This window comes from Stegostoma tigrinum, chromosome 5, assembly GCF_030684315.1.
Source record: "Stegostoma tigrinum isolate sSteTig4 chromosome 5, sSteTig4.hap1, whole genome shotgun sequence".
NCBI classification, from domain to species: Eukaryota; Metazoa; Chordata; class Chondrichthyes; order Orectolobiformes; family Stegostomatidae; genus Stegostoma; species Stegostoma tigrinum.
In genome coordinates this window covers 89,897,233-89,923,675 of record NC_081358.1, presented here as the reverse complement: position 1 = coordinate 89,923,675, position 26,443 = coordinate 89,897,233, and the positions used below count along the sequence as shown (strand labels likewise).

General features: G+C 39.4%; 1 protein-coding gene and 1 long non-coding RNA gene across 7 annotated transcripts in view; one reads left to right on the top strand and one right to left on the bottom strand.

The window, feature by feature from the left end:
- The window catches only part of triqk (triple QxxK/R motif containing), a 94,168-nt gene that overhangs the window by 23,709 nt on the left and 44,016 nt on the right, over nt 1–26,443 (top strand). For 4 of the 6 annotated variants that reach the window (XM_059646130.1, XM_059646128.1, XM_059646127.1 and 1 more), the window contains exon 2: nt 23,043–23,124. Coding sequence is in view for 5 of the 6 variants with exons in the window: in XM_059646128.1 (XP_059502111.1) it covers nt 23,064–23,124 (61 nt within the window). In the remaining variant the exon portion in view is untranslated. Of the gene's footprint in view, nt 1–7,936; nt 8,194–18,216; nt 18,340–23,042; nt 23,125–26,443 lie in introns of those variants that run through there. The other 2 variants (XM_059646129.1, XM_048529681.2) reach the window with 2 other exon arrangements.
- Nucleotides 1–26,443, bottom strand: part of LOC125451929 (uncharacterized) — a 40,020-nt gene that overhangs the window by 5,208 nt on the left and 8,369 nt on the right. The window contains exons 2-3 of the long non-coding RNA XR_007247417.2: nt 19,914–20,010; nt 17,844–17,928 (exon numbers count right to left, since the gene is read on the bottom strand). This is a non-coding gene — a long non-coding RNA (uncharacterized LOC125451929). The remainder of the gene's footprint in view (nt 1–17,843; nt 17,929–19,913; nt 20,011–26,443) is intronic.

Below are 26,443 nucleotides of genomic sequence, written 5' to 3'. Positions count from 1 at the left end.
CTGACTTAGTTTCAATTGTGTGTTAATATTTTTAGTAAAGTGTTCATGCTCTGGTAATATTCAGCTATTACAAATTAGCATTAAGACATTATGTAGTAAGGCCTCAGACGATTCATAAGTTTGAATTCATAATCTTTCACAGGTATGACCAAGAATAAAATAAAAATAATTTTAACACTCGGCAGATGTGTAAGATACCTTGCAGGAGGGGCACTTTGTGGATTTGAAGTTTCAATCACGTGATAACTCTAAGTGTTGTTACATTTGCCTAAAGCTAGGCCCCATATGCTTGCATACGTTTGCTTACGGTTTAGTCCCAACAGCTGTTATATAAGAAATTCTGATAACAATAAAGCTAACTGTGAGCAGACAAGAAGGAATCCAAGTCTTCTGGCCCAGACGTCGGGTCACTACCACTGCACCACAAGTGTCCTAGGCACATCGATGCCCATCTGCCTCACTCGTGACCTATCCTCCATCATAAGATTAGAGTTTTGAATGTTTGTTGATGGTTGCACAATGCACAAATCGTGTGCAGCTCCTCATATAGTTGTATCCATGTCCAAATTCAACAAGACCTGAATAGCATTCAGACTCGGCTGGCCACGAATATTCATGCCATAAAAGTGTCAAGGAATCATGATCTTCAACAAACGCGAGTCTGATGATCGACGTTCAGTGACATTACCATTGCAGATTCCTCCACTCTAAACATCCTCAGGATTACTATTAGCCAGAAACTGAACAGGAATAAGCACAAATGTTGTGGCAGCAAGAGCAGGTCAGATGATGGAAATTGACCACTGAGTGATTTAACTCCTGACTTATTAAAGCCTGTTCTGTCATCTACAAGGCACAATCAAGGAACATGATAGGATACGACTTATAAAGAAGTTCAATAACTTAGAACTTGGACAGCACCTTCCAAACTCGTGACTTCAGCTACCAGGAAGGACAAAAATTTGGTGGATGACAGCACCTGTATGTCCCTCCAAGCCAGAAACTATCCTGTTTTGGAACTATTTCATTGTCACTATCAAAGAATTGGACCTGCCTTTCTAACAGCACTATGGGTGTACCTATCCCCATGGACTACAGTGGTTCAAGAAAGCAACTTTTCACTGTCTTCTCAAAATTAATTGGCGATGGTTAGCCTAGCTTCATCCCATGAATGAATAATAAAACAAAAGACATGTAGGAAAACCTTCACCAGAGTGACACGTAGCATGTTTTGCATGCATGTGCGTACATGCATCAGACACAATTTTGGATTTCTAATGGCATCCATAGCAACCTGAAAGATGGGTGCCATGCAGAACAATATTTCCTTAAGTTTGTAAGAACACTTAAAACCAAAACTGACTGATTACTTTTCCTCTCTGCACAAATCCACAGATATTGCAACAATGGTGCTGTTGTCCAAGTTCAGATGAATTATCTCAGTCAGAACCATTGTTTGAATCAGGAATATTCCGGCCATACCTCATGGTGCATTTACCCATCCAACTATTAGTGAGCATCTTGCCTTTTCAGAAGAAATTTGTAGGCTGTAATCTCATTTTAAAAATATAACTTTTAACTCAAGCAGTAAGCTTGATATCTGGAATTAAGATAAGTATGAAGTATAATGTCCTTTGCATTGCATATTGCAAAATATTTTCACCACAAATTCCCTACATGTTGATGCTAATTGTCAGAGTGGGTGATAAAATACTTTAGTAAGTTGAACCATTGCAATTTAATTTGGTCAAGATTAAATAAATATTCAAATAACTTGTGTATACCCACAAGTAATATAGTAAAAAATCTTAATGTTTTGGAGTTTGCAGTGGGTTTCTTTCCTAGAGTGTTTCATCAGTCGGGTGAGAATATTAATGTAGTTTGGTCTTCTGAGGTATAAACTAGTCTTTATGAGAGTACAGTGGTGATGAGTTACATTCCCAAAGGAATGTGTTTTTGATAACAACCTTCATTTCAAACATACCAATATAGATCTATTATTCCCTTTCCACATTTACAGCAACACATTTTAAATTACACTTGATACTTTATGCAAATGGCTATCTGATTAGACACTGTGGCAGCGTCTGCTGATGTCTCTCAGGATTTCTGTAGAGTTTTGTTTACTAACCATCAAAGCAGTCTGGGAGAATGAAGATTATTGCGTAGCTTTGAAAGATGACTGCTAGCTCATGGTATTACACATCTTATAATTAGAAATGTACAGTTGACCACAATTTTCAGTATGCCTTCACTTTAAAAATGGTAAAATATTTAGATACTTCTATTATGGCAGATTTCTTAAAAGCTTCCAAAATGTGCAGTAGCAAGGCCAAGGCAAAGGCAAAGTGAACTTGAAGTTGTGGAAGCAATCAGATATAAATTCATTCTGCCAAGTATTGATGTGATTTCGTCTTAAATGTGGTGAAGGTTATTGGCCTTCATAGTCAGGAGAAGAAATAGTATGTATGTACTGACTGACAAAGTATATGAAAAATGATTTTTTAATAAAACTCGGTGAAGGTAAAATTAATTTAATAAGTAGTTGAAGAAGTGAAAAAAGCATTGAAGTATGGAAGCCTAGATCACTGTGGAGAAGGTACTGATTGATTGATGGTGGAGTTTACAGTCCCAGAGCAGGACTTGTTGGCCACAGGAGGGATGTTCATGACATAGCTCAAAAGGCTAATAACCCGACCAGAAATCATTTTTTTCTGCTGTTCCCCAAAAAGAAGTATTTGAAGATATGCTAAGAAGAATATGATTGTCTAGGATGATGTCTTGGATAAAAAACTGAGAAGGATACCAACATCCTGGGGTTACCGTTGATCAAACACTGAATCGGGCTCACTGTATGAATACTTCAGCTAGAGCTAGTGCAAGCTAGAGGGTAGGAAACATGCAGTGTATGTATGTACCATGAAGGAAGAGGCCTGTGATATACTTTAATAAATTACAATTGAGAAGAAGGAGGTATTAGTGAATTTAGTGAGCAGGCAAGTGGGTATGTCCCCAGGAACTAATGAGATTTATTGTGAACTGCTGTGTAAGTCCATAGGAAGCAGGAACCGGAGCAGGCGCTTTGGTCCTCTGAGCCTGTTCCACTATTCAACAGGATCTTTGCTGATCTGACATTCCTCATGTCCACTTCCTGCCTTTTCCCCATAACAGGAGGTTCCCCAACTGACCAAAATCTGTCTGTCCCAGCCTTAGATTAATACAGAGTTCTCTCCACATAGGTCTCTGTTGCAAAGAGTTCTAAAGACTCTCAACCCTCTAACAGAAGAAATTACTCCTTGTTGCAGATTTAAATTGGCACTCCTTTCTTCTGAGAATATGCCCTCTGGTCCTGGGGGAAACATCCTCACGGTGTTTACCCTGTCAAGCCCATTGAAACAAATGGAATTCTCAATGTGATCATCTCTCATTCTTCTAAACGTCAATGAACAGAGTCCCAACCTGTTTAGCCTTTTCTTATAAGCCAATCTCTCCAGCCTGGGGACCATCCAAATGATTTTTTTTCTGATATTGCTTCCAATGAAACGATATTTTTCTTAAATAGGATAATCCTTCCATACCAGGGACCATCCTAGTGAACCTCCTCTGAACTGCCCACAATGAAATGATAGCTTTCCTTAAATAAGGGGACGAAACTACTTACGGTATTTCAGATGTGGTACCACCAGCACCTGGTACAGTTTCAGTAAGACTTCCCTATTCTTGTACCTCACCCCTTTTGAAATAAGGGCTAACATTCCATTCGCCTTTCTGATGATCTGCTGTATCTGTGTGCTGGCCTTGCGTGCTCCACGCATAGGTAATCCCAAGTTCCTTCATGCTGCTGCTTTCTGCAGCTTATCTCCATTTAAATAATACTGTTTTTTTCACTCTTCCTTCCAAAATTAACACCTTCACACTTTCCTGCATTATACTCCATTTACAAGTACGTTGCTCACTTACTTAACCCAACAATATCTCTGTCTCTAAACTGGTTGTATTCCCTTTGCAACTTGCATTTCCACCTATTTCTGTGTCATTTGGAAATTTGGCTATAGTATAGTTGCTTTTTTCCTCCATGTCATTAACATATATTTTAAACAGTTGTGGTCCCAGCACTGAGCCGTGTGGAACCTCACTGTTTACAGGTTGCCAACCTGAAACAAAATACCTTATCCCACTCTTCCCTGGACTGACCTATCCCCTCCCTACCTCCCCACCTATACTCTCTCCACCTATCTTCTTTTCTCTCCATCTTCGGTCCGCCTCCCCCTCTCTCCCTATTTATTCCGGTTCCCTCTCCCCATCCCCATCTCTGATGAAGGGCCTAGGCCCGAAACGTCAGCTTTTGTGCTCCTGAGATGCTGCTTGGCCTGCTGTGTTTATCCAGCCTCACATTTTATTACCTTATCCCACTCGCTGTGTACTGTCCATGAACCAATTCTCTATCCACATCAGCATGCAGCTTGGCCTGCTGTGTTCATCCAGCTCTACACCTTGTTATCTTGGATTCTCTAGCATCTGCAGTTCCTATTATCTCAGCATACTACCTACACCTGTTGCCTTATGACATAACCTTTTGTAAGGCACCCTGTGGAATGTCTTCTTGGACTCCAAATATAACACATCTACTGTTTTTTTCTCTATCCACCCTGGATGTGATATCCTTTAAATTTTATTTTCCCCTTCATGAAGCCATGATGACTCTACTTGATTAGATTATGATCTTCAAGAGAGGGGATTAACAGGATGATTACGTTAATGTTCAATGTTGGGGCAAAAGGATAACCAGGAAAAGAGTGTTCATGTCTTTCCTTGACACAGGAGAGGTATTAGAGAATGGAGAACAGCTAATATACCATTTTTCAAGATAGGTGGTAGGGATAAACCAGGGAACTATAAGCAATGAGTTTAATGTAAGTAGTAGGGAGACTATTAGAAAACATTCTGAGGGGCAGAATTAATTTGCACTTGGAAAAGCAATGATTAATCATGGTTAGTTAGTATGGCTGTCTTGGGTGGAGATCACGTCTGACAGGTTTGATTTCTTTTTCGAGGAAGTGACTAGATGTATGGACAAGTCATGTAAGTGAATGTTATCTACACAGACCTTGTATTGCTTTTGACTAGGTCTGACATGAGAGACATTCAGGAAGGTAAGTGCCCATGGGATCCAGGGCAACTTGGCAAATTGGATCCAAAATTGGCTTAGTTGAAGGCTATTATTTTGAGTGGAAGCCTGTCCCCAGAAGCGTAATGCAGGGTTTGATGCTTGCTCCATTGCTGTTTTGTTGTGTACAATAAAGATCCAGATACGAATGTAAGAGGTTTCATTGGTAAGTTCACAGATGACACCTAAAATTTGTGTGCTAAATAGCAAGGAGGAGACTCTTAGACTACGATACAATATAGATGGGTCAGTCAGGTGAGCAGTACAGTGGCAAATGGTATTTAATGATAAAATGTTATTTTTTAAATTTGCTCATGGGATATGGGCACTGCTGGCTAGGCTAACATTTATTGCTGATCAAGTTGGCCGTTAGAATTATGGAATTCCTACGGAATTATTGGAGAAAGAGCCTATGCAGCCCGTTGGGTCTGTTCCATCTGACCCATACCCAGCTCCCCCCCCCGCCCCCCCATCCTTGAAACCCTGTGTTTACCATGGCTAATCCATGTAGTGTGCACACCCTTTCACAATGGGGCAATTTAGCATGACCAAACCATATGGGAGGAAACTTGAGCACCTGGCAGAAACTTACGTAGACATGGGGAGAAGGTGAAAACTCCAGAGACAGTGACCCAAGGCTGGCATTGTACCCGGGTCCCCAGTGCCATGAGGCAGCAGTGCTAACTACGGTGCCACCCAGTGCAAGATGACCATGAGCTGCCTTGTTGAACCACTGCAGACTGTTTGGTTGTGGTAGGCCATGGAGAAGGAAATTTCAGAATGTTGATATTGAAGGAACTGCAATATATTTCCAGGTTAGGATAATGGAGGGGATTTTATAGGTTTTTGGCCACCTTTTGATCTGTTAGATGGAGGTGGTCATGGGTTTGAAAGGTGCTGTCTAAGGATCTTTAATGAATTTCTGCAGTGCATTTTATAGGTAGTATATTGACTGTTGGTGGTGGAATGAGTGAATGTTTATGGATGTGTTGCCAGACAAGCAGGCTGCTTTATCTTGAATGATGTCAATCTTCTTGAGAGCTCTTAGAGCTGTGCTCATTCAGGCAAGTCAAGAGTGTTTCATCACATCCCTGACAGACAGGCTTTGGAGAGGCATGAGGTGAGTTACTTCCTGCAGTGATCCTAGCCCCTCTTTTGTTCTTGCAGACGTTATCTTTATATGGTTCGTAAAGTTTCATTTCTAGTCATTGGTAACCCTCAGGATGTTGGTACTGGGGGATTCAGTAACACTAACATCGTTGAATATCAGCACAGAGTCTCTCGTTGGAGATGATCATTGCGTGGCATTTGTATGACATAAATGTTACTTGCCACTTTTTGGACCAAGCCGAGATATTGTCTATGTTTTGCTGCATTTGTACATGGACTACTTCAGGATCTAAGGTGTGTCAAATGGTGCTGACATACGGTTGTTAACAAGTATCTCTAATTCAGACCTTATTATGAAGGGAAGGTCATTGTTGAAGCAGTTGAAGATGGTTGGAACTAGGACATTCGTGTGAGGTGATGCATTTTGGGACGACGAATGAGGCAAGGGAGCACACATTTATTGGTAGGAGTCTAGGGAATGCAGAGGATCAGTAGGATCTTGCTGTGCATGTGCACAGATCCTTGAAAACAACAACTCAGGTGGTTAATCTGGCTGGTGAGGAAAATGGGATACTTACCTTTCCTAGTCAAGGCATTGAATACCAGAGTAGGGAGGTTATGTTGGAACTGTGTAAGACATTGGGCTTTAGCTGGAGTACTGTGTGCATTTTTGGTTGCTATAGGAAGGATTGTGATTGCATTTGAACTGTGTCTTGGAGATTCACCAGGCTATTGCTTGGACCGGAGCATTTAACCTATAAAGAGAGACTCAGTAGGCGTGCGTTGTTTTCCTTAAAGCAGAGAGGATTGAGTGGGGACTTGACTGAGGTGTACAAAATTATGACAGGCATAGACAGGGCAGATAGGAAGAAAGCTTTCCCTTTTAGAGCAATGATAACCAGTGGATAAAGTTTTAGGTAAAGAACATGAGTTAGAGGAATTTAGGCAAGAATTGTTTCGACCAGAAGATGGTAGTTAGCTGAAAGCATGGTAGAAACAAGAACCATCACAATATTGAAAGAGTATTTAGATTTCTTGAGGTGCTGTAATTTACAAAGCTGTGGGACTAGAGTAGATAGGTGTTTGAAGACTGGTTTGGACACAATGGGCCAAAGGGCCTCTTTCCATGTTTGAAATTTTATTACTCTGTTATAAGGATTATAAATTAAGACTAGCTTGGAATAGATAAAATTTAGGAATGAGTTAGTTAATCACTATAGTTGATTACTGTGATGGAGTACACCTTTAGTTGTATTGTTATGGGTTACAACTTTGGTAAATGTAGCTTTAATTAACATATTGACAAAGGTGCATAATTGACGTGCTACGTTGCGGTTAAGTCAACAAGAACTTTTGTATGCCTCAGACTCAAACATGAAATGTAGATTGTTAAGGCAACCAAATATAAGTAAAAGAATGATGGAAGAGTTTAAGAGAATTTATTTAGAATTGCCTTTAAAAAGCTTTAAAGTGGCAGGGGAAGGGGATTAAGTGCTGTGAGAGAAGTGGTACAGGTACAAATGGGAAAATAATCTCTGTGCAAAATTACAGGTATTTTTAATCAGCCTGTTCATGGATGTTATTGCGCACCTCTGGAACAGATGGAATTTGAACCTGGGTGTGTTAACCCAGGGGTAGGAACACTATAATAGTGTAAATTCTGGATGCAATTTAAAGTAACGCATTTAGTGGCCCAAATTGGTTTACGTATCATTCAAGACTGTGATGGTGGATGTTACAAGTAAGCTAATAGTATTCAAAGCATTGTCAGGGCAAGCAAATTTGTTGTCCAGGCCGAATGGAGAAGCGATAGTTTAATTTGGCCCTGCATAAGGGTCTAAATAAATGCGTCTGGATAGGTGAAATGACGTTTGATCCGTATTGATCTGATGGAAGTGATCTATAAATTATCATAGGTAAGGTATGGTTTTATTTTGTATAGAGATCATTTCAATGAATAAAATAAAGACATTGTTATAAAGCTGATGTTACTGTGTGCTGTTACCTCTTCTGTAGTGCTCAGAAATACTGTAAATTTTCTATGTGATGTTTATTTGTCATTAAATCAAAACCATTGAAAGTTGTATCAGTTTCTAGGGTGGTAAGTTCATAGTATTGTTCTATTTTGCCAGATAAATTTGTGGTATGGTTAAATTGTTATTTTAAAAAACCCTAGTGTGTTTTTTGTAATTAGCTGCTTTTTGTTTCTGTAAATATCGTGGTATTGAGTCAAGCTGTCCACAAGATGTTTGGAATGTATTTAGTTGACATGGGAAATTAAGATTTTGTTTTGTGACTTGGATTTGACCCAAGGAAAAGTGACAATTATTTGGCTCACTCTCATCACCCATTCACGTTTAATGTCAGATATTTTATTTTTTTTTCATAGCATGGAAACAGGCCCTTCAGCCCAACATGTCCACAGCGACCCTCAGAGCACCACCCTCCAGACTTAACCCACCTCATCTACACATCCCTGAACACTACAGGCAATTTAGCATGGCCAATCCCCCTAGCCTGCACATCTTTGGACTGCGGGAGGAAACCGGAGCTCCCAGAGGCAACCCCCGCAGACAAGGGGAGAATGTGCAAACTCCAGATAGTCAGTTACCCAAGGTTGGAATTGAACCCTGAGTCCCTGGTGCTGTGAGACAGCAGTGCTAACCACTGAGCCACCGTGCCGCTCACAGGATGACAGTGTTGCTTTAAGGCAGCATTTAGTGCCCATCTCTAACAGCCCAGAGGGCACTTAAGAGTCAACCACATTGCTGTGGGTCTGGAGTCCCATGTAGACCAGACCAAGTAAGGATGGTAGTTTCCTTCCCTAAAGGACATTAGTGAACTAGATGGGTTTTTCTGACAATCGGCAATTCATGGTTATCACTAGATTCTTAATTCCAGATATTTATTAAATTCAAATTCCACCATGTGCCCTGGCAGGATTCGGTCCCAGAGCATCATCATGATCTCTGGATTAACAGTCCAGTGATAGTACCACTACGCCATTGCCTCCCCATGAGGAATATTAATTAGGATAACCGTGGCATAAAAGGTTTAGAGGGACAGATTTCTTAAAATGCAAAGAGGTGAACTTTTTATAACAACATGTAGATGGTTCGTCAAGGGACAGTGCAGAGCTGAACCCAGTTCTGAGGAACAACACTAAACAAACAGTGCTTGAGGTGACAGTGGGGGAACATTTTAGTGGTAATGGCCACAAGCACCATGGAAAGGAGAAAGATGAGTCTGCAAAAAAAGGGGTTTTGAATTGGGGATAAAGCTGATTTTATTAAAACAGAAACTCCAGAAAGCAATTAGGAGATCAAAGAGGAGGCAGGGAGAAACACAGGCAGGCAAGATTAGGGAGAAATCCCAACATTGCACAAGTATATCAAGGGGAGTAGAAGACAGGGCCCATTAAGGACCAGCGGACAATCTGTGCGTGATGATAGAGGGCAGTGTAGAGACTGGACAAGGAAGCTGTAGGTAGACAATTCAAGATGGACTGGGGAGTTCTTCATCAGATTGATACAAAAAGCAGGACGATACCGGAAGTTTGAGCAGACTTACGGCAGGTGTCGAGGGAGGAAATAGTGAGGCCTTAACCCAGATTTTCAAGCTGTCTCAGGCCACAAGGTAGGGGCCACTGGACGGAAGGTCAGTTAATGAGATTCCATATCCAAAGGTGGTAGCACAGACCACGGAGACCAGTGAGTCTCACATCAGTGGTAGGCAAACTATTGGTAAAAATAGTGAAGGAGAAAATTTTACTCAAATCCTCTGTAAACCTTTCACATTAAAAGTGCACCCCAATTAGTGAGAAGGAAGGGTTGATCAGGGATAGTCAGCATAGCTTTGTCAGTGGGAGGTCATGTCTAACAAATCTGGGTAAATTTTTTTGAGGTGATGACCAAGTGTGTAGATGATGATAGGGTGTGGTTGATATAATTTATATGGATTTCAATATGGCCTTTGACAAGGTCCCTATGGGAAACTGATAAATAGTTAAAAGTTAACAGGATCAAGGGCAACTGGGAAAAGTGGATCCAAAATTGGCTTAGCAACAGGAGACAGATTAGTCAGACAGGCAGATCAGTGGCAGATGGAATTTAACCATGAGGAGTGTGAGATGATGCACTTTGGAAGAAATAATACAAGGGAGTACTCAATGAATGGCAAGACACTAGGTAGCTCAGAGGGATTTTGGAGGCGCTGGTCCACAGTTCCCTGAAGATGGCAGGAGAGATTAATAAAGTATTTAAGGCAGCATACAAGACACTTGCCTTTGTCAGTCGAAGCAAAAGAAAATGAAAGCAGGAAAGTGATGTTGAAGCTGTACCAAAATTTGGTTAGGACATAGTTGGAGTACTGTGTGGGGTTCTGGTCACCACACTATAGGAAGGATGCGATTGGAAGGAGTGCAGAGGAGATTCACCAGGACATTATCTGAGATAGGGCAATTCAGCTATGAAGAGATAGTAACAGTATAGCTCAAGTTGTTTTCTTCAGACCAGAGAAGGTTGAAGGGGTAACTTGATACAGGCATATAAAATTGAGTGCGAATAGAAAACAGCTGTTCCCCTTAGCCACAGGGTCAATAACAAGTGGGATAACAAGGTGTAGGCCCGGATGAACACAGCAGGCCAAGCAGCATCAGAGGAGCAGGAAAGCTGACGTTTCGGGTCTGGACCCTCCTTCAGAAATAGGGGAGGGGAAGGGGACTCTGAAATAAATGCAGACAGAGGAGACGACGGTTGGAAGATGGATAAAGGAGCAGATATCTTCCATTTTCAATCTGTCTTCCCCTCTGTCTCTATTTATTCCAGAATCCTGCCCCCCTCCCCCATTTCAGAAGAAGGCCCCAGAGCCGGAACGGCAGCTTTCCTACTCGGCCTGCTGTGTTCATCCAGCTCTATACCTTGTTACCTCAGATTCTCCAGCATTGGCAGTTCCCACTATCTCTGAATCAAAAAACAAGTGGCTACACTTCTAAAGTGAAAGGCAGGAGGTTCAGACAGGATCCGCTCTGAGGAAAAACCTATTCACTCAGAGTGCGGTGGGAATCTGGAAAGCATTGCCTGGAAGAGTAGTGGGTAGGCAGGTAACTTCACAATCTTCAAAATTACTTGGATGAACGCATGAAGTGTTGTAATGTACAAAGCTATGAGCTTAGCACAGGGAAGTATTTTTGGCAATAAACATCTAAGTTAAAGGCTTCTTCTGTATGATTACATGATGCCTCGCAAAGAATTTCAGCTCTTACTGAAGTGTATTCAAATCACGATCTGTGAACAATCTCCACATACCTGCCTTTGTCTCAAATCCATAAAACCTTTGAGGATGTCAGGCTAAGTAGTCTACTCTTGTTTCTGCTAACCGAAGAACAGTCGTTATGACATCTATCAGAGTTGAGGGGTATAACCGGCAGTGTGTCCAGATCAGTGTATGGACCCAGTTAGACTTGAATTTTAGCAACCATAAGTAGTTAGAGCAGAAAGCAAGCCATTCAGCTCCTTCGGTATGGCCCACTATTCAATGAGATCATGGCTGATCTGACAACCTTCAACTCCACTTTCCTGCCTTTTCCCTACAACACTTGATTCCTTCACTGATCAGAAGTCTTCTCAGCTTGAAATTTATTTCATGATAGTCCTTTGTGGTAAAGAGCCCAACAGATGTACAACTATTTGAAAGACTCTCTTCTCAATTTTAAATATCCAATCCTTTATTCTCAGGTTATGACCTCTACTCCTAGATTTTCCCATAGGGGAAACAAGCTTTCTGCACCTACCCTGTCGAGTTCCCAAACAATCATACACATTTCAACAAACTGTCTCTCATTATTCTGAACTCCACTGAGTACAGGCCCAACTGACTCAACCTCTCCTCTTCAGGCAGTCCCTCCATAACAGGTATCAGCCTCGTGACCAGTCTCTGGACTACCCGCAAAGCCAGTAGTTTATCTTAGACAAGTGACCCAAAACTGCTTACAGCAAAGTATTAAAACTTACAGTCAATGAAATTAAATTTTCTAAACTGGATCTTTGTTGTGCTGAAAATTCTTTCTCCCACTTCCCAATTAACTTTGCAGGCAGCACTGCCTGCGATTTTAAAAACCTCTCCTCTACAATTTAGTTAACTTGTCGACAGACTTTAGGTTACAGTACACATATTTCTTTCCATGCAGAAAAATTACACAACACGATCAAATCTACCTAAATCAATTTCTCCATTGTTTGGTTCATCAGTAAGGCCAAGATCAGATTAAGCAGGATTTTTTTTCTTTAAAACTTGGATAAGCCACTTAATTGGCTGCACTTGGCTTGTAAATGTGCAGCTCTTATAAGGAAGGTACTATTTCCATTAGGTAAGTACATTTATAGGTTCAGCACCCTCTTTAATCTCATCTAGCTAACAATATTCAGCTCCAGTACCAAGCAGAGTCACCCAAACTTTCATTTACCTGTTGAAACTGTCCTTCTGAAACTCCATCTCTATAGAATTTAATGCATGTTGGTTTGAAGCGAGTGGATTTGTAAAATTGAATAAGGATTTCTCTGACCATGAAAGCAAGGTCCTGAATGATTTCCTGCTGATGCTGCTGTACACAGACTGTGGCACAGTAACGACTTGGATGAGCATCCATACTATCAACCACTGCAGCAATATGTGTATGTTATTAGCAATCTGACAGAACAACTCGTAAGCATGATTGGGTAATGATTACTGTAAAAGGTTACAGTTGGTTCTGCTATCTCGCGATAGTTGTGTTCCTGCGCAACATCACATTATAGAAAATTGCGCGATAGAAATAATGGGGCCTATGGGAAAAGTGATGTTAGGTCCCCAAAATATATCATTCAAAAACCTGACACAAAGGCTAGCACAGTTTCAATAAATGTTTAATTAATATCTAATAAGGAAATAAGAATAAATTTAATGCCTTACCTTGGAAAATGTCAAGACAACCCAATGGAGGAGGAGGTTTTAAGGCTACTCTGTTGTTAATGCAGGGGCTGAGGGTTGATGCCATTACCTTCAGGTGTGGTTGTAGTTGCATGGTGAGAACGAAAAATAGTTAATCCAGAAGTGGATGGATGTGGTTCATTTGTGTTCTGACTGTTTCATGTGGGTTGGCTTCAAAAATACATCTTTTTTTTTGCTGTTTTGCCCTTTTTCTTTCATGAAGAAGCTGTTCGTAGGGTGCCAAATAAGATTTTATTCATGAACTGCTACCCTGCAGCATTTTGCATTGTAATTATTGTTCTCATAAAGCTGCAACTGCTTCTCAATTTCCCTCAGGTTAGAAGACAAAATAGAAGTGAAAATCTGTCATGGTGCTGCATTCTGGACTTCATCTTCATCTTCTACATCTCCAGCTTCTACTTCTCCCTTAGCGACAAGTTGTTTTAGGATAGCTGTAGAGTGGTCTTCACAGTGGGACTCACGCAGCTCTTCAACATCCTCACTGTCCATTCCTTCAAATCCAACTTGCTTTTCAAAGTCAACATAATGCGCACACCAATGGAATAGCGTTATAGCCAACACAAGTTTGTGCTTTGGAAATAGCATTCCTCGATTCGTCAGTTGCATTGCAGCCAATTCGCAATTCTGGGACACGCGTTATAGTGGAACTGGCTGTAGGTTGGCCTCAAGTGCTTTGTTTAGTCAAAAGTTGAAATCATCACAGTCCTACTGGAACCAGATGCTGGTCTGTCATTAGAGAGAGATAATTGGGTATGGTTTATCCTGAGAGTCACCATGGGTAAGGCACTGCACTAGCAGAAAATCCAGAGTCCCTTCATTTATTTTACCTGTGCATAATTGTTAGAACACTTGCTGATTTTTGTTATTTATATATACATCTCATACATCTTATATATAAATGTGAGCTAAACATGACCTATTGACTGTGAGCAGCAGCTTGTGTTTCAAAAAATAACAAGCTGTTATTTATTTGAGGTCAGGCCTGAAAATTAATTTCCACTAGATTCATATTAAAATTGTCCATAGATTTTGCAAATCTAGAGAGGCCTTAAGCTCAGTAAAATGGTAAATGTTGAATGTTAACTGATACTTCCTGGGGAGATGGTGGTCTGGCAGGGAGAGGCCAGAGTTTGAACTGGCTGGGGGACTGTGTTGAGATCAGCCTACAGCAAGATTGGGTTGCAAAAACAACACAGGTTGTATAGTTCCCTGGTGTCCCCTCATTATCAACTTGTTGAATGTTCAGAGAATAGAATCTCAGTTATAAGAATTAAATAAATATTCCTCCGTGTTTACTGGAATCTATCTGCATTCTCCGTGTCAGCATAAACTAAGCAAATGTAATCCTATATGCCAATAATGTTACAGATTGTGGAGACTGCTTAAGTGAACTGGTCAGTTATGAATTATTTTCCTTTTGATTTATCCCTCAACTGTCTGTCTATCTATGTGTGAGAGTGGAGACTAGAATTAAAGAGGGTTAGGGTTAAATCTGAGACATTACCTGGGTTACCTTGTTGTTTAACTTCACATTGCTAAAGTTGCGGTATTATTAATAAATTAAATATTCTGTTTGTGCTGTAAATTCGGTGCCTTGTGTCAGTAATTCACAAAGTCTGGTACTGGTTATTCGAAAAGCCTAATTCGGCATCACTGGAGACAATGTTGACGGTTATTGAGTATTGTAATTTTACTGAGTGGCAAAAACAGATATGGAAAGGCCGATATGATTCAACTGACAGTGTCAGTGTGGTAACGATAACTATTACCAAATTTTAGGTCTGGTTTTCGCTGTACACCTGTGTGTTATGAAATGACCAACGTGTTAGAATCAAGATACAGAAAATAATATACTAAACAAACTTTGATTACGTTTAAGAAAATTGTAATGTTTGGGATATTTGGGTGCACTATCATTTTTACAAATGATATTTTTATTATAAGTCTGTTCCTTTGAAACAATTTAAAATATTAGAAGAGTTTTTGTATTATGTGTCTCAAAATAAAGAATCTGCTGGGTATTTGTATAGTGGTGAATCTTAGAGGTTGAATGCTGAATAAAGATCTAGAAAGACTGCTGTTTAATGAGATTACCTTTGTAATTTAACATTCTGTTAACTATTTACACTATTTAACTTAGCACAAGGCTCCACACAGAATCATTTCTCTCCAGTGTATGCAGTCATGTGATCTTTCATACCACTGTATATCTCCACTAAGTCTCTGACTTTACACATTAATTCTATTTCCTACTCTACTGCCCAAAAAAAAAGTTGTCCGTCTTCATCCCTGGCTCACAAAGATAAGTGCTTTGGCAATTTTGCAAATGTCTTGGACCTTGATCTCAGATTTTACGGAAGAAGATGGGAATCTCTGTACTCTTTAAAGTTTAATTTTCCTCTTGACTGTTTTGTTTAATTGTGTAATGTCAGTGCAAAGTTGCAGGGGTCTGTTTAGTTTTGGCACTGACTCCATGCCAGAACCATTTTGCTGGCTTCGTCACTGGTGAATTCATTCCCTGATGTAACATTGCCTCAATATCATGTTTCACTTTCTTCAAATGTAGATATGCAACTTTCCTCAGAATGAATAAGTACATAGATTTGGCATTCGATCTCAATGTAATATGGTCAGCTAATATTAGTTTCCAATCAATTTTTGGAAATTTACTCTGAATCCTTTTTTGTCTTGTCTGGTCTTCCAATTTGTCAATGTTATTAATAAGTCATTGATTGTTGCAAGCTTTGCAGCTTAGTAATGAACACTTGATTTTGAAACATGTATAAGAGTTCTGTGATTTAGTTTCCTTTATGCTGCAGTGCTTCGGTGAACTGATCTTTCATTTTGAGTTGACTCCTTCTTCGTCCTTGGAATTGAATGGTTCGAGGCTGGAAAGTCTTTCTTAGCCACTTTTCTGTGACTAAAACTTAAAAATTATTACGCACAAACTCCAGTGCCTCAATTGGTTTCCTTCATGAGCTTCCCTGATGGCCAAATAAAAATGCGGGATTGTTTTCTTTCACCTCTGCCTTGCGAATTGCACAATGTTCGCTAGTGTCTAATCTTCCTTTGATTGTAAATTATCTCTTTCAATATTCTGACCAAAATCTGATCCATCTTTCAGGGCTTCGTGTTCTCAATTATCCACTAATGGATCCAAATCATTAGTAAAAGAATGTATGCTGTCTCGTGGTGTTTGTTAAATTTCATCCTTTCTGTGGTAATATTTCAGCCTTTGAATAAATGAATATTGAAAGCTGAAACAACACCCTCAAATCTTTGTTAAAACATTTGTTTGTTTTCAATGCTGTTGATTGCACAAAGGTACTGACCTAGTTCTTTGGTTTACCTGCTAACCTTGAAGCATTCCTGTACTTAGTACACTGTTTGCACCAGTTTTGCCACTTGGTTTGTTTTGGGTCTCCCATGTGTTCGAAAGATTCTGGCAGCAATAAAATTTGTTTCATGGCTTCTCTATGCTGGAATTATTTCCTGCACTGTACCTTCTTCACAGCCACTCTGCATATGACTGCTTTCCAGTCATTTTTTTTCTTTTTTGTACTGCTCTGTCTTGTTACTATTGGGCTTTGCTTTTACTTACTGTCTTTTTCCTACTGCTGGGTCAGTCACTTGCTGTTACCATCTGTTGTCATGGTGGTGAGCCTCAGAAGAGGTTGTGTCCTGTGTCAGGATCTAGAAACACTGCTGAGTTGAAGTTGTTGGTAAGATTATCTTTTTAGTTAACATTCTGTGCAGAGTAATTTCTTGACCTGTGATCTGTTACATCACTACTATTAGAGGCTGACTGTCAGTATTTGAGTGTTAACCCTTCAGACTGAAAAATTGATTAACATCTGATATATGCAACCTGATCAACACAAAATTACAAACACAAATAGATAAATCAAAATCCCAAACACACCCAAGGTAAACCTGTCTGTGTAATAGCATAATCAGTGGAATTTGAAGTGATATTCAAAACGTGTTCTTTATAAACAAGTTTGTGTTTTCATTGCAGAAAATATACCGGTGAACGCTTTCCTCCATATTAGGCTCTGCCTGGTTTCTGAAAACTCAAGCTTCTCAACATATAAGTATAAACTTAAAGTCAAGATCATGCGCAAGCTAGTAGCTAGTTCATACATGAAACTTCAAGGGAAATAACCGACAGGCATATGCCTGACAACTTAATCTTATATTTACATTCCTTTGTAAGCATTTGCATTTAAGGTCGTCTAGCCTTAAAGGCCTGTAGATTGATTATCAGGGCAGTTACTGAAAATATTGACCTCAGTTGTCTTGTACCCCTAGCTGAAAGCTTGTCAGCAGTGATATAGAAGAAAATTCAATCACTATACGGACAAATTGGAAAGAGACATCACATTCGAGATTGATTATTTTTAATGGAAGGATTCTACGAACTACCAACTCTGATCAGTGTCATCTGTCAAGACAATCAGTGCTTTGGAATATAGTGGCCTGAAGTTGCAAAGAAATAAAAAAGAACAAATTTCAACAAACTTTAATTTGCATTCAGTGGTGATACATTTACTTCTTACGTTTTGAATCATGAACTCACCAGAATTCAGGCTGGACTGTGACCTGGTCAAGATGTCATTGTTCAAGTGGACTATCAGTCAACAAGGCGTGTATTTATTTAGTGCCTGCAGGATATCAAAACATCCAGAAGTACATTTAAAGAGGCGTTGAAGAATGGAAACTAAGCAGAACTTTAAAACACAATTTATGGATGTTATCATTTAGTTGTGTCTGGGAAGGATGCTTGAGACCAAATTAAACTAGGGTAAAGATGATGTTAATTGGGATATTTGGCTGAACATTTGATTCTGTTTATATATGAAGTGAAAGATAATCTGTGTGCTCGGAGTTTGAACTACAAATAAAAGTTTTATCCACAGCACTTTAAATTCTGGTATTTATCAGTAGTAGCAGTGGATGGTCAGTTGTTTGTAAATCAAGGATCAAAAGCAAAGCAGTATTCTAACCAAAGAATAATTTGGAGAAAACTTCAGAAAGATTGGCTGTATCAAAGCAGAAAATATCACGATATGTCAGTATGTATGTTTTCTGAAAACAAATCTTATGACCTGTGAAAGAATAAGGTAAGCATATAGACTGTGCTTACTTACTACTTTAACAGTAATCAGAATCAAGGAGTGGTCTTAGCATTTTTTTCTACCATACTGGAGCAAGATAAGTTACACAATTTTCTTTTCGATTTTAATGCCTGATGATTTGAACACAGATTAAAGTTAACTTTCGCAAATAAAATTGGTCAAAAGGATGATTTACTAACTGTCTATTAAGTGTGGTCAGATTTTGACAAATTTATAAAGGATGAAGATAGCTCTCTAGAAGAATACAGAATGCAATTCGTTTGGTTTATAGAAAATAGCAAAAATTTCAGCTGGGAAGTCGTCAATTGTATTGACAGCTTTGATGGGAAATTTGTGGAAGAGCACAAATTGCTTGAAAAATGTCACTTCTTTTAAAAAAATCCTTGAAAAACATTCCCTTCTTGCTGTATTCATAATGAAAATGGGACAATTAATCATGTGACACAAATTGAAAATGCAATGTTAGCAGGCTAGTGAGATCGTCTAGATACAAGTTGCAGGAGGCAGTACAAAAGAACTTTTAACTAAAGTAAGTTAGATCACAAGTGCTTTTATAATTATGATAGTTTTGAGATGAAAGGAGAATTTATGATTTACAAGATAGGACTGAACCCCAGAAGTGCAAGTTTGTGGCCAATTGATATTTTAGATGTGATTCAAAATGCCATTTTGCCATGAATTGTCTCAAAAGGTATTACAGCTTTTGAAATGAAGATGAAATCGAAGATTTAGATGAAGAAGATGGAGAAATTGATCAAAGAGAAGGAATTACATTAGTCACAAGAAGTTTCAGACATGTGAGCAACATGTTGGTAGCAGAATCTTTCAATTGTACAATGTTAGACAATGGTACATTTTTACATTGATTAATAAGGATTGGGGCAAAGTTAAGGAATTGAGACTTCACCTGTTTCAGGTCTGGGGATGATAACATAAAATCTTTGAAAACAGTAGTCATTGCTTGTAAAATAACTGGAATCAATTACTGCATTAGCACAGATGTAGTATTCAGTGAAACAGCATTGTTCTTACGTAGGCCATCAATGAAGAATGTGGAACTGAAACAGGATATGCCAAATGATAAATTGTGCCATTTGCCATATTGTGTTTGGGAAATCTGTGCAATTGCATTTTGCACAATTGGGATACTATTTATTAAAGCAGTGCCATTGATATCAAGGCAGATATTTAGAAGACAAAAAAATGAATTGTATTAAAACTACTTTGCCTATCTGTTGTCCAGAGTTTAGTAAAGGATGAAGAGTACACTAAACTGATACTGGAGATAAATGATAGATGTGAGATTTACAAGAAATACTGAAGGACGCTGTCCTGGCCAATAGTAACTCAGAACTGAGCAAGAAATTTCATTTAGGCACCATCCATAGCTATGAAGGCGAGCGAGTTCATTTTGCCTTGTGTAGATTTGGCAATCAGATTTATTTAATTATCAATAACAGATATAAAGTTGGGGCGGCATAGTGGCACAGTGGTTACCACTGCTAACTTACAGTGTTGGATACCCGAGTTCAATTCCGTCATCGGATAATTGCCTGTGTGCCAGCTTGCATGTTCTTCCTATGTCTGCATGGGTTTTCTCTTTCTGCACTGTCCAAAAGAGGAGACAAATTAACCAGGACACTCAGCATACATGGCCTACATGATGCCACTTGAGTTTGGCGATTGTCAGTAAGGTTTCTCTTATTTAGGTTTTCCCTCACAGTCCAAAAGATGTGCAGGTTAGGTGGATTGGCCATGCTAAATTGCCCGTCCACCGCCGACAGTGTCCAGGGATGTGCAGGATAGGTAGTTTAGCCATGAGAAGTGCAGTGTTGCAGGAATAGGGTAGGGGGTGGGATGCCTTTGGATGGTCAGAATGGATTCCATGGGCCAAATAGCTTACTTCCACTCAGCAGGGATTTTGTAATTGTAAAGGATAGGAAAATAGTTGTGGCTAATATATTAGAAATGCAATTAGGGACTGGACTTGGAACACTTGCAAATTTTTTCATTCCTAATGGGAGAAATTGCTGATGATGAATTTAGAGATTTGTGTGCAAACATTAACATCATTATGAATATGGCAATAGAAAGCCTTTCTAGTAATGGGGTGTGTAAAAGGAACCATTTGATATTAGATAAAATGGCTCGTAAAATTTTGGCAGACGAATCAAACTGTAAAGCCTGGCTTTCCATGGTTAAGAATTTGCTGCATTTGCTGGGAGGATGTTCGCCACATCACTCAGTTTTCGAATAGAAAGCCAAAAGCTCCATCAGCCATAAGTGATTAGTTGCAAGCTAGGAAAGGAAGCACGATTAGCTGTATCTTTTTCGATCATTTGAATACATTGATACAAGCAGAAAGGCTTTTATTGAAGCTGAAATCTTCTCAATCCTTAAGACATAAAGTAAGGCCACTGAAAACCAGTTTCAAATGGGGAGATATGGTTTACTTTAAAGCAAGGCTAGCGGTATGAGATTTTGAAGAAAAACTGAGGACCAAGTACAAGTGTGGATTCAGCTATAGCAGGAGAGGCGTTTTTGAAGAGCTTCCTGGTTTACTATGAACAAACATTTCTGCAGGGAAATTAGCCAGCAATTCAGTGTTTCTGCACTGTCCAAAAGAGGAGACGAGTTAACCAGGACACTCAACATAAATGACCTACATGATGCTGCTGGAGTTTGGCGATTGTCAGTAAGGTCTGTCTTATTAGAAATGTCCATCTCCAGTTGAAAGAAGACTGTGCACTGTTTTACTGGCACCATAGTGGGCAGCTATTGGTCGTCTTTGTGAAGCATAATTTGTTTTGTGGTGTGGTAGCAGTGAATTTGAAAACACTCTCATAAATGGGCTTAAAATTGGAAGCCATGCTTCATCGATTTAAGTATATTGGATTGAAAAACAAGCAAGATAGATCAAATATTGCTTTCCATACGAAGCATTTTTGAAAAATAGCAACCTCGTTGCTATTCCAAAGTAGGGCTTCACTCAAAATACATGGCATTTCCAAACTAAAATGGAGGAATTGCCAAGTCCAATAGGTTGTCTGAATTGGCTGGTCACCAAATGAGCCCAGTGCAGTTTTGAGGTCTTATAATTGAGTAAGTCTTGAAAAATCCCAAAATGGAAGATATTATTTTGGCAAAGGAAGCAGTGAAAACATTTCAATTGGAGTCTTGTATTATGAAATTTCCACTGTTAGAATATGACGGAAACATAAAGAGCGTATTGATCTGGATATTCTGAAGAATGGCAGTCACAGTCAGATTGTCTCTTCATTTCAGTTTTGACATTATGACTGAGCTCCAAATTCCTGGCTAGCAGTTCCAATCTTGGCTCTGTCAGAATTATGGAATGTACCCAAAGGCCAACAGTTCCCTCATACTTGAGGACAATCAAGGGAAGTCAGACCAAGTTGGGAGAGGGAGGATAGGTTCAGGTCCAGGGTGTCATCCAGGGTGGTGTCAAATTGGGTTTTGCTGTCAGGCTGATAGGTGCAAAGGATATAGGTCTGATCCGGAGGTTCAAGACCAGCAACAGTAGGATGTTGGTTCCTGGAGGAATGTGGTTGGAATTGAGCTGGTTTGGCATGGGGTTGGTTGGATGGATACTTGTCAGAGGTTGGGGAGTTGTAATGGGGCTGGGTGAATGATGTGTAAGGAGACAGTATAATAGTGACGCAAGAGTCAGACTAGGTTTTTGGCCCTCTAAATATTTCTAGGTAACTATTTGTGAAACTGGACCAGAGTTATTTAACTTCAGTGGATTTTTTTCGAAGGTTCAACATGCTGGGTAATTGCCCTTTGGAATTTTCAATTTCTGGGTAATACCCACGCAGTCTGCTGCATTTATGATTCCTCATGGTTCCAGTGATCACTTCCAGTCTGTGCTGCTGCAGTGACACTCGGACCATCAGAATATTTAGCCTATTGATTTTAGTGATACTAGTAACAAAACGCTGTGCTGGATTCTCAAGTACAGGAGCATCTATACTATCCCTTCAGAATGTTGCCCTTTAACTTAGAAAAGTAAAACAAAAATAATCAGAAGAGCAACACTCAGGAAGCTCGACACCAGCCGGGATAGAGCATTCAAACACTCTGCCATCACCACGTCATAGCTGTATTCACAGGATGTACTGCAACAACTCACCAAGGTTTCTTCAGCAGCACCTCCCCAGTCAGTGTCTTTTACCTAAAATGACAAAGGCAACAGGTGCTTGGGAGTATGACTACCTCAAAGTTGTTTTGTCGTTACTGGATCAATATCCTGACGTTTCCTGTCTGACAGCTCTGTAGGAAGACTTTAACATGGTCTGCATCAATTGAAAGAGGCTGCTCACCACCACCTTCTCATGGAAGTTAGAAATGGGCAATAAATGTTTACTTTTTCAACAATACTCACATCCTATGGAATGATAGAAAACAGTTTTTTTTTGGAAGAAGAACTGGGTGTCCATCTAGAGATTGTTAAAAAAATATGAAACAGATGAACATCTTCATTTAGCCTACAAATTGCTTTTCAAAGAGCAGTTCACTCTAAATGGAGTTAGAAATCATTAGTTAAATATTTATCATTATTAAAATACTTGAGTTTCTTTTGGAACATATCTCCTGATCACACTATTCTTAATTTGTAGGTATTCTGTACATCATTGAAAATGGCAAGGAAAGATGCTGGTGCTTCTAAAATCCCAATTGATCACTACCGGAAACAAATAGGTATTATTTTAATTCTTTAAATATTGCATATTTCAGATTTTGAAATATCTATAAAAGTCTTAACTGCACCAGTTCTAGAGCAAATCATTATATTTTGCTGAAGGAATATTCCAAACATCTTTGTACGTTCATTTGAAATTTACAACAATTTATTTCACAGATTATTTATCAAAGAGTTTAAACTTTAGACCTGACTCATATTTAGAAATAACCAATTTATGGTTTATAGAGCATAGAACATTACAGCACAGTACAGGCCCTTCGGCCCTCGATGTTGCACAGACCTGTAAAATCAATCTGAAGCCCATCTAACCTACACTATTCCATTATCATCCATATGTTTGTCCAATGACCACTTAAATGCCCTTAAAGTTGACGAGTCAATTACTGTTGCAGGCAGGGCATTCCACGCCCTTACTATTCTCCTGAGTAAAGAACCTACCTCTGACATCTGTCCTATATCTATCACCCCTCAATTTCTCAATTTAAAGCTAAGTCCCCTCATGCTATCCATCACCATCTGAGGAAAAAGACTCTCACTGTCCACCCTATTTAATCCTCTGATCATCTTTTATGTCTCTATTAAGTCACCTCTTAACCTTCTTCTCTCTAATGAAAACGGCCTCAAATCCCTCAGCCATTCCTCATAAGACGTTCCCTCCATATCAGGCAACATTCTGGTAAGTCTCCTCTGCACCCTTTCCAATGTTTCCACATCCTTCCTATAATGCAGTGACCAGAACTGTACGCAATACTCCATGTGCAGCCACACCAGAGTTTTGTATGCTGCAACATGACCTCATGGCTCCCAAACTCAATCCCACTACCAATAACACACTACACACCTTCTTAACAGCCCTATCAACCTGGATGGAAACTTTCAGGGATCCACACACATGGACACCGAGATCTCTCTGCTCATCCACACTACCAAGAATCTTACCATTAGCCCAGTACTCTGTATTCCTGTTACTTCTTCCAGAGTGAATCACCTTACACTTTTCCACATTAAACTTCATTTGCCACCTCTTAGCCTAGCTCTGCAGCTTATCTCTGTCCCTCTGTAACCTGCAACATCCTTCCGCATTAGCCACAACTCCACCGACTTTAGTGTCGTCTGCAAATTTACTAAACCATCCTTCTACGCCCTTATCCAGGTCATTTATAAAAGTGACAAACAGCAGTGGCCCCAAAACAGATCCTTGCGGTACACCACCAGTAACTGTTCTCCAGGATGAACATTTCCCATCAACCACCACCCCCTGTCTTCTCACAGCTAGCCAATTTCTGATCCAAACTGCTAAATCACCCTCAACCCCATGTCTCCGTATTTTCTGCAATAGTCTACCGTGGGGAACCTTATCGAACCCTCTACTGAAATCCATATACACCACATCAACCACTTTACCCGCATCCACCTGTTTGCTCTGGGACAAAGTTTCCAATTTAGTGAGGTGTTGATGCAACAGTTTAATGTCATTGGAGTCACCAATTTTACTTAAGCCAATTAAGTTTGCTCACTCGTCATCCCATCCTTTTTGTTTTATATCAACTCCTTGTCCCCAAATCTATTACATTCTAAACCATCACTGTTTTCATTAAATCTCTGTCTTATCTCATTTAAGTGTTGTCCTGTAATCTGCCTTCTTGGCCAACAAGTTTTCTTGGCCGCAGACTTTGGCTCTTCAACTAACCTTTTGTGTCCAAAAGCAAAATACTGTTGGATGTTGGAAACTGAAAAAAAAGCAGAAAAAATGCTGTGATCATTGTCTTCCCATAATCTCATAGTTCTTTTGTTTTATCAACTGTCAAACTTCTCAAGTATTTGCTTTCTGTCAGTTCTACCCCTCAAACTCCATCGATTAGCCTCTATATCCTAATCTATCTAATCAGTACTTTTTCCTCTCCCCTCAGAAAATGTTCAGATCTCTTTACAGTGTTGAGATGAGAATATATCCTTTGTGCAGTGGAAGATTGGAATGGAAACACCTCTTTAATAAAGAGTTAACAATCCATCACCTGAATACAAAGGTTTGCAATACGATTAATAGACTAGTTTGCCAGCGTAGTTCATTAATGGACCTTAAAAGGCTTTCTAGTGAGGCTGTGATTCTTTCCACTTGGTTTAAATCCCTGTTCAGGAACAGCGACTGCAGCTAGATGTGCAGTTGGAAGCTCATCGTACTTTGAGCTGGTAGGCTATGGTCTTTCGGCTGGTCTAGCTCTACATTATTCCTGGAGATTCCTAAGCCTTGGCTGCTGACTGCCTTTATTTAAGGGAGCCTAAACTTGGGTGTTTCATAAGTGAATGTACAGTGAGAGATTGTGCACTCTACATCTGCTAAGTAACAACTTCATTCATGAATTCCTCAATAGCATAGTTTGGACACACTTAGCAAAGTGATGGGCTTACCAGCAATTCCTCCTTTCTAACATTGCAATGAGTATCTTGCATTAATTCCAGCTTGTTCAAAATACTGCTGGCCAAATCCTATCTATTTTACCCATCTTGCCAGCTGACCTGTATTACCTTCATCCTCAAACCAGAATTGAGTTTAAATCCTTATTATTATTCTGAGATTGTGAACTCAGCTGCTGTGGGGAATTAAACCTGCATGACAATAGCACAGTGTATCTTGTTGGTATTTACTAGTTTTGTAACTCTTTTTATATTTAGTTTGTGTGAGTGTTTGTATGCAAAAGAATGATTATTTTGACACATCAACTGTTATTCTTCAGGTATAAGATGTGAATGACATCATAATTTTTGATGACCTGCTGTTTTGTGAATTTTTGCCATTTCTGCTTCTGGGCTGCATTGTAACAGTTTACTTTTAATTATATGCAAATACTGCATGTGACAGAACTGTTAACTGACTTGTTGTAATAAAATCAATTTATAATAAAATATACACAATAATGAATATCTTGTTAATATGCCTGTCATATTTTCATCCTATTATGTTATGCTGTCCCACTGTGACAGTTTATCACATAGTAACTGGAGCTATGCAAGATCCAAATCAGTTGCAGAGCATGTGAACCTGAATAGCAAAATTAAATGATTGTGTATACTTATTGAGAATAACAGATGAGCCTGTTAACCACAGGCCAATCAGTTTCACATTAAAGGTAGGAAACTACTTGAGACCAATATCAAAGATGAAATTAATTCTCAAAGGGAGAAGAATTGGTTAAGAAGGAACAGCCAGTATGAATTTGTTAGGAAGGGTTAAGCTGACGTTTAGTGCCTTCTTTCACTGTAAAAGAATCAAACATCAACCTAGAAATATCTGTAATCAAGAGACGAAAGAGAGGG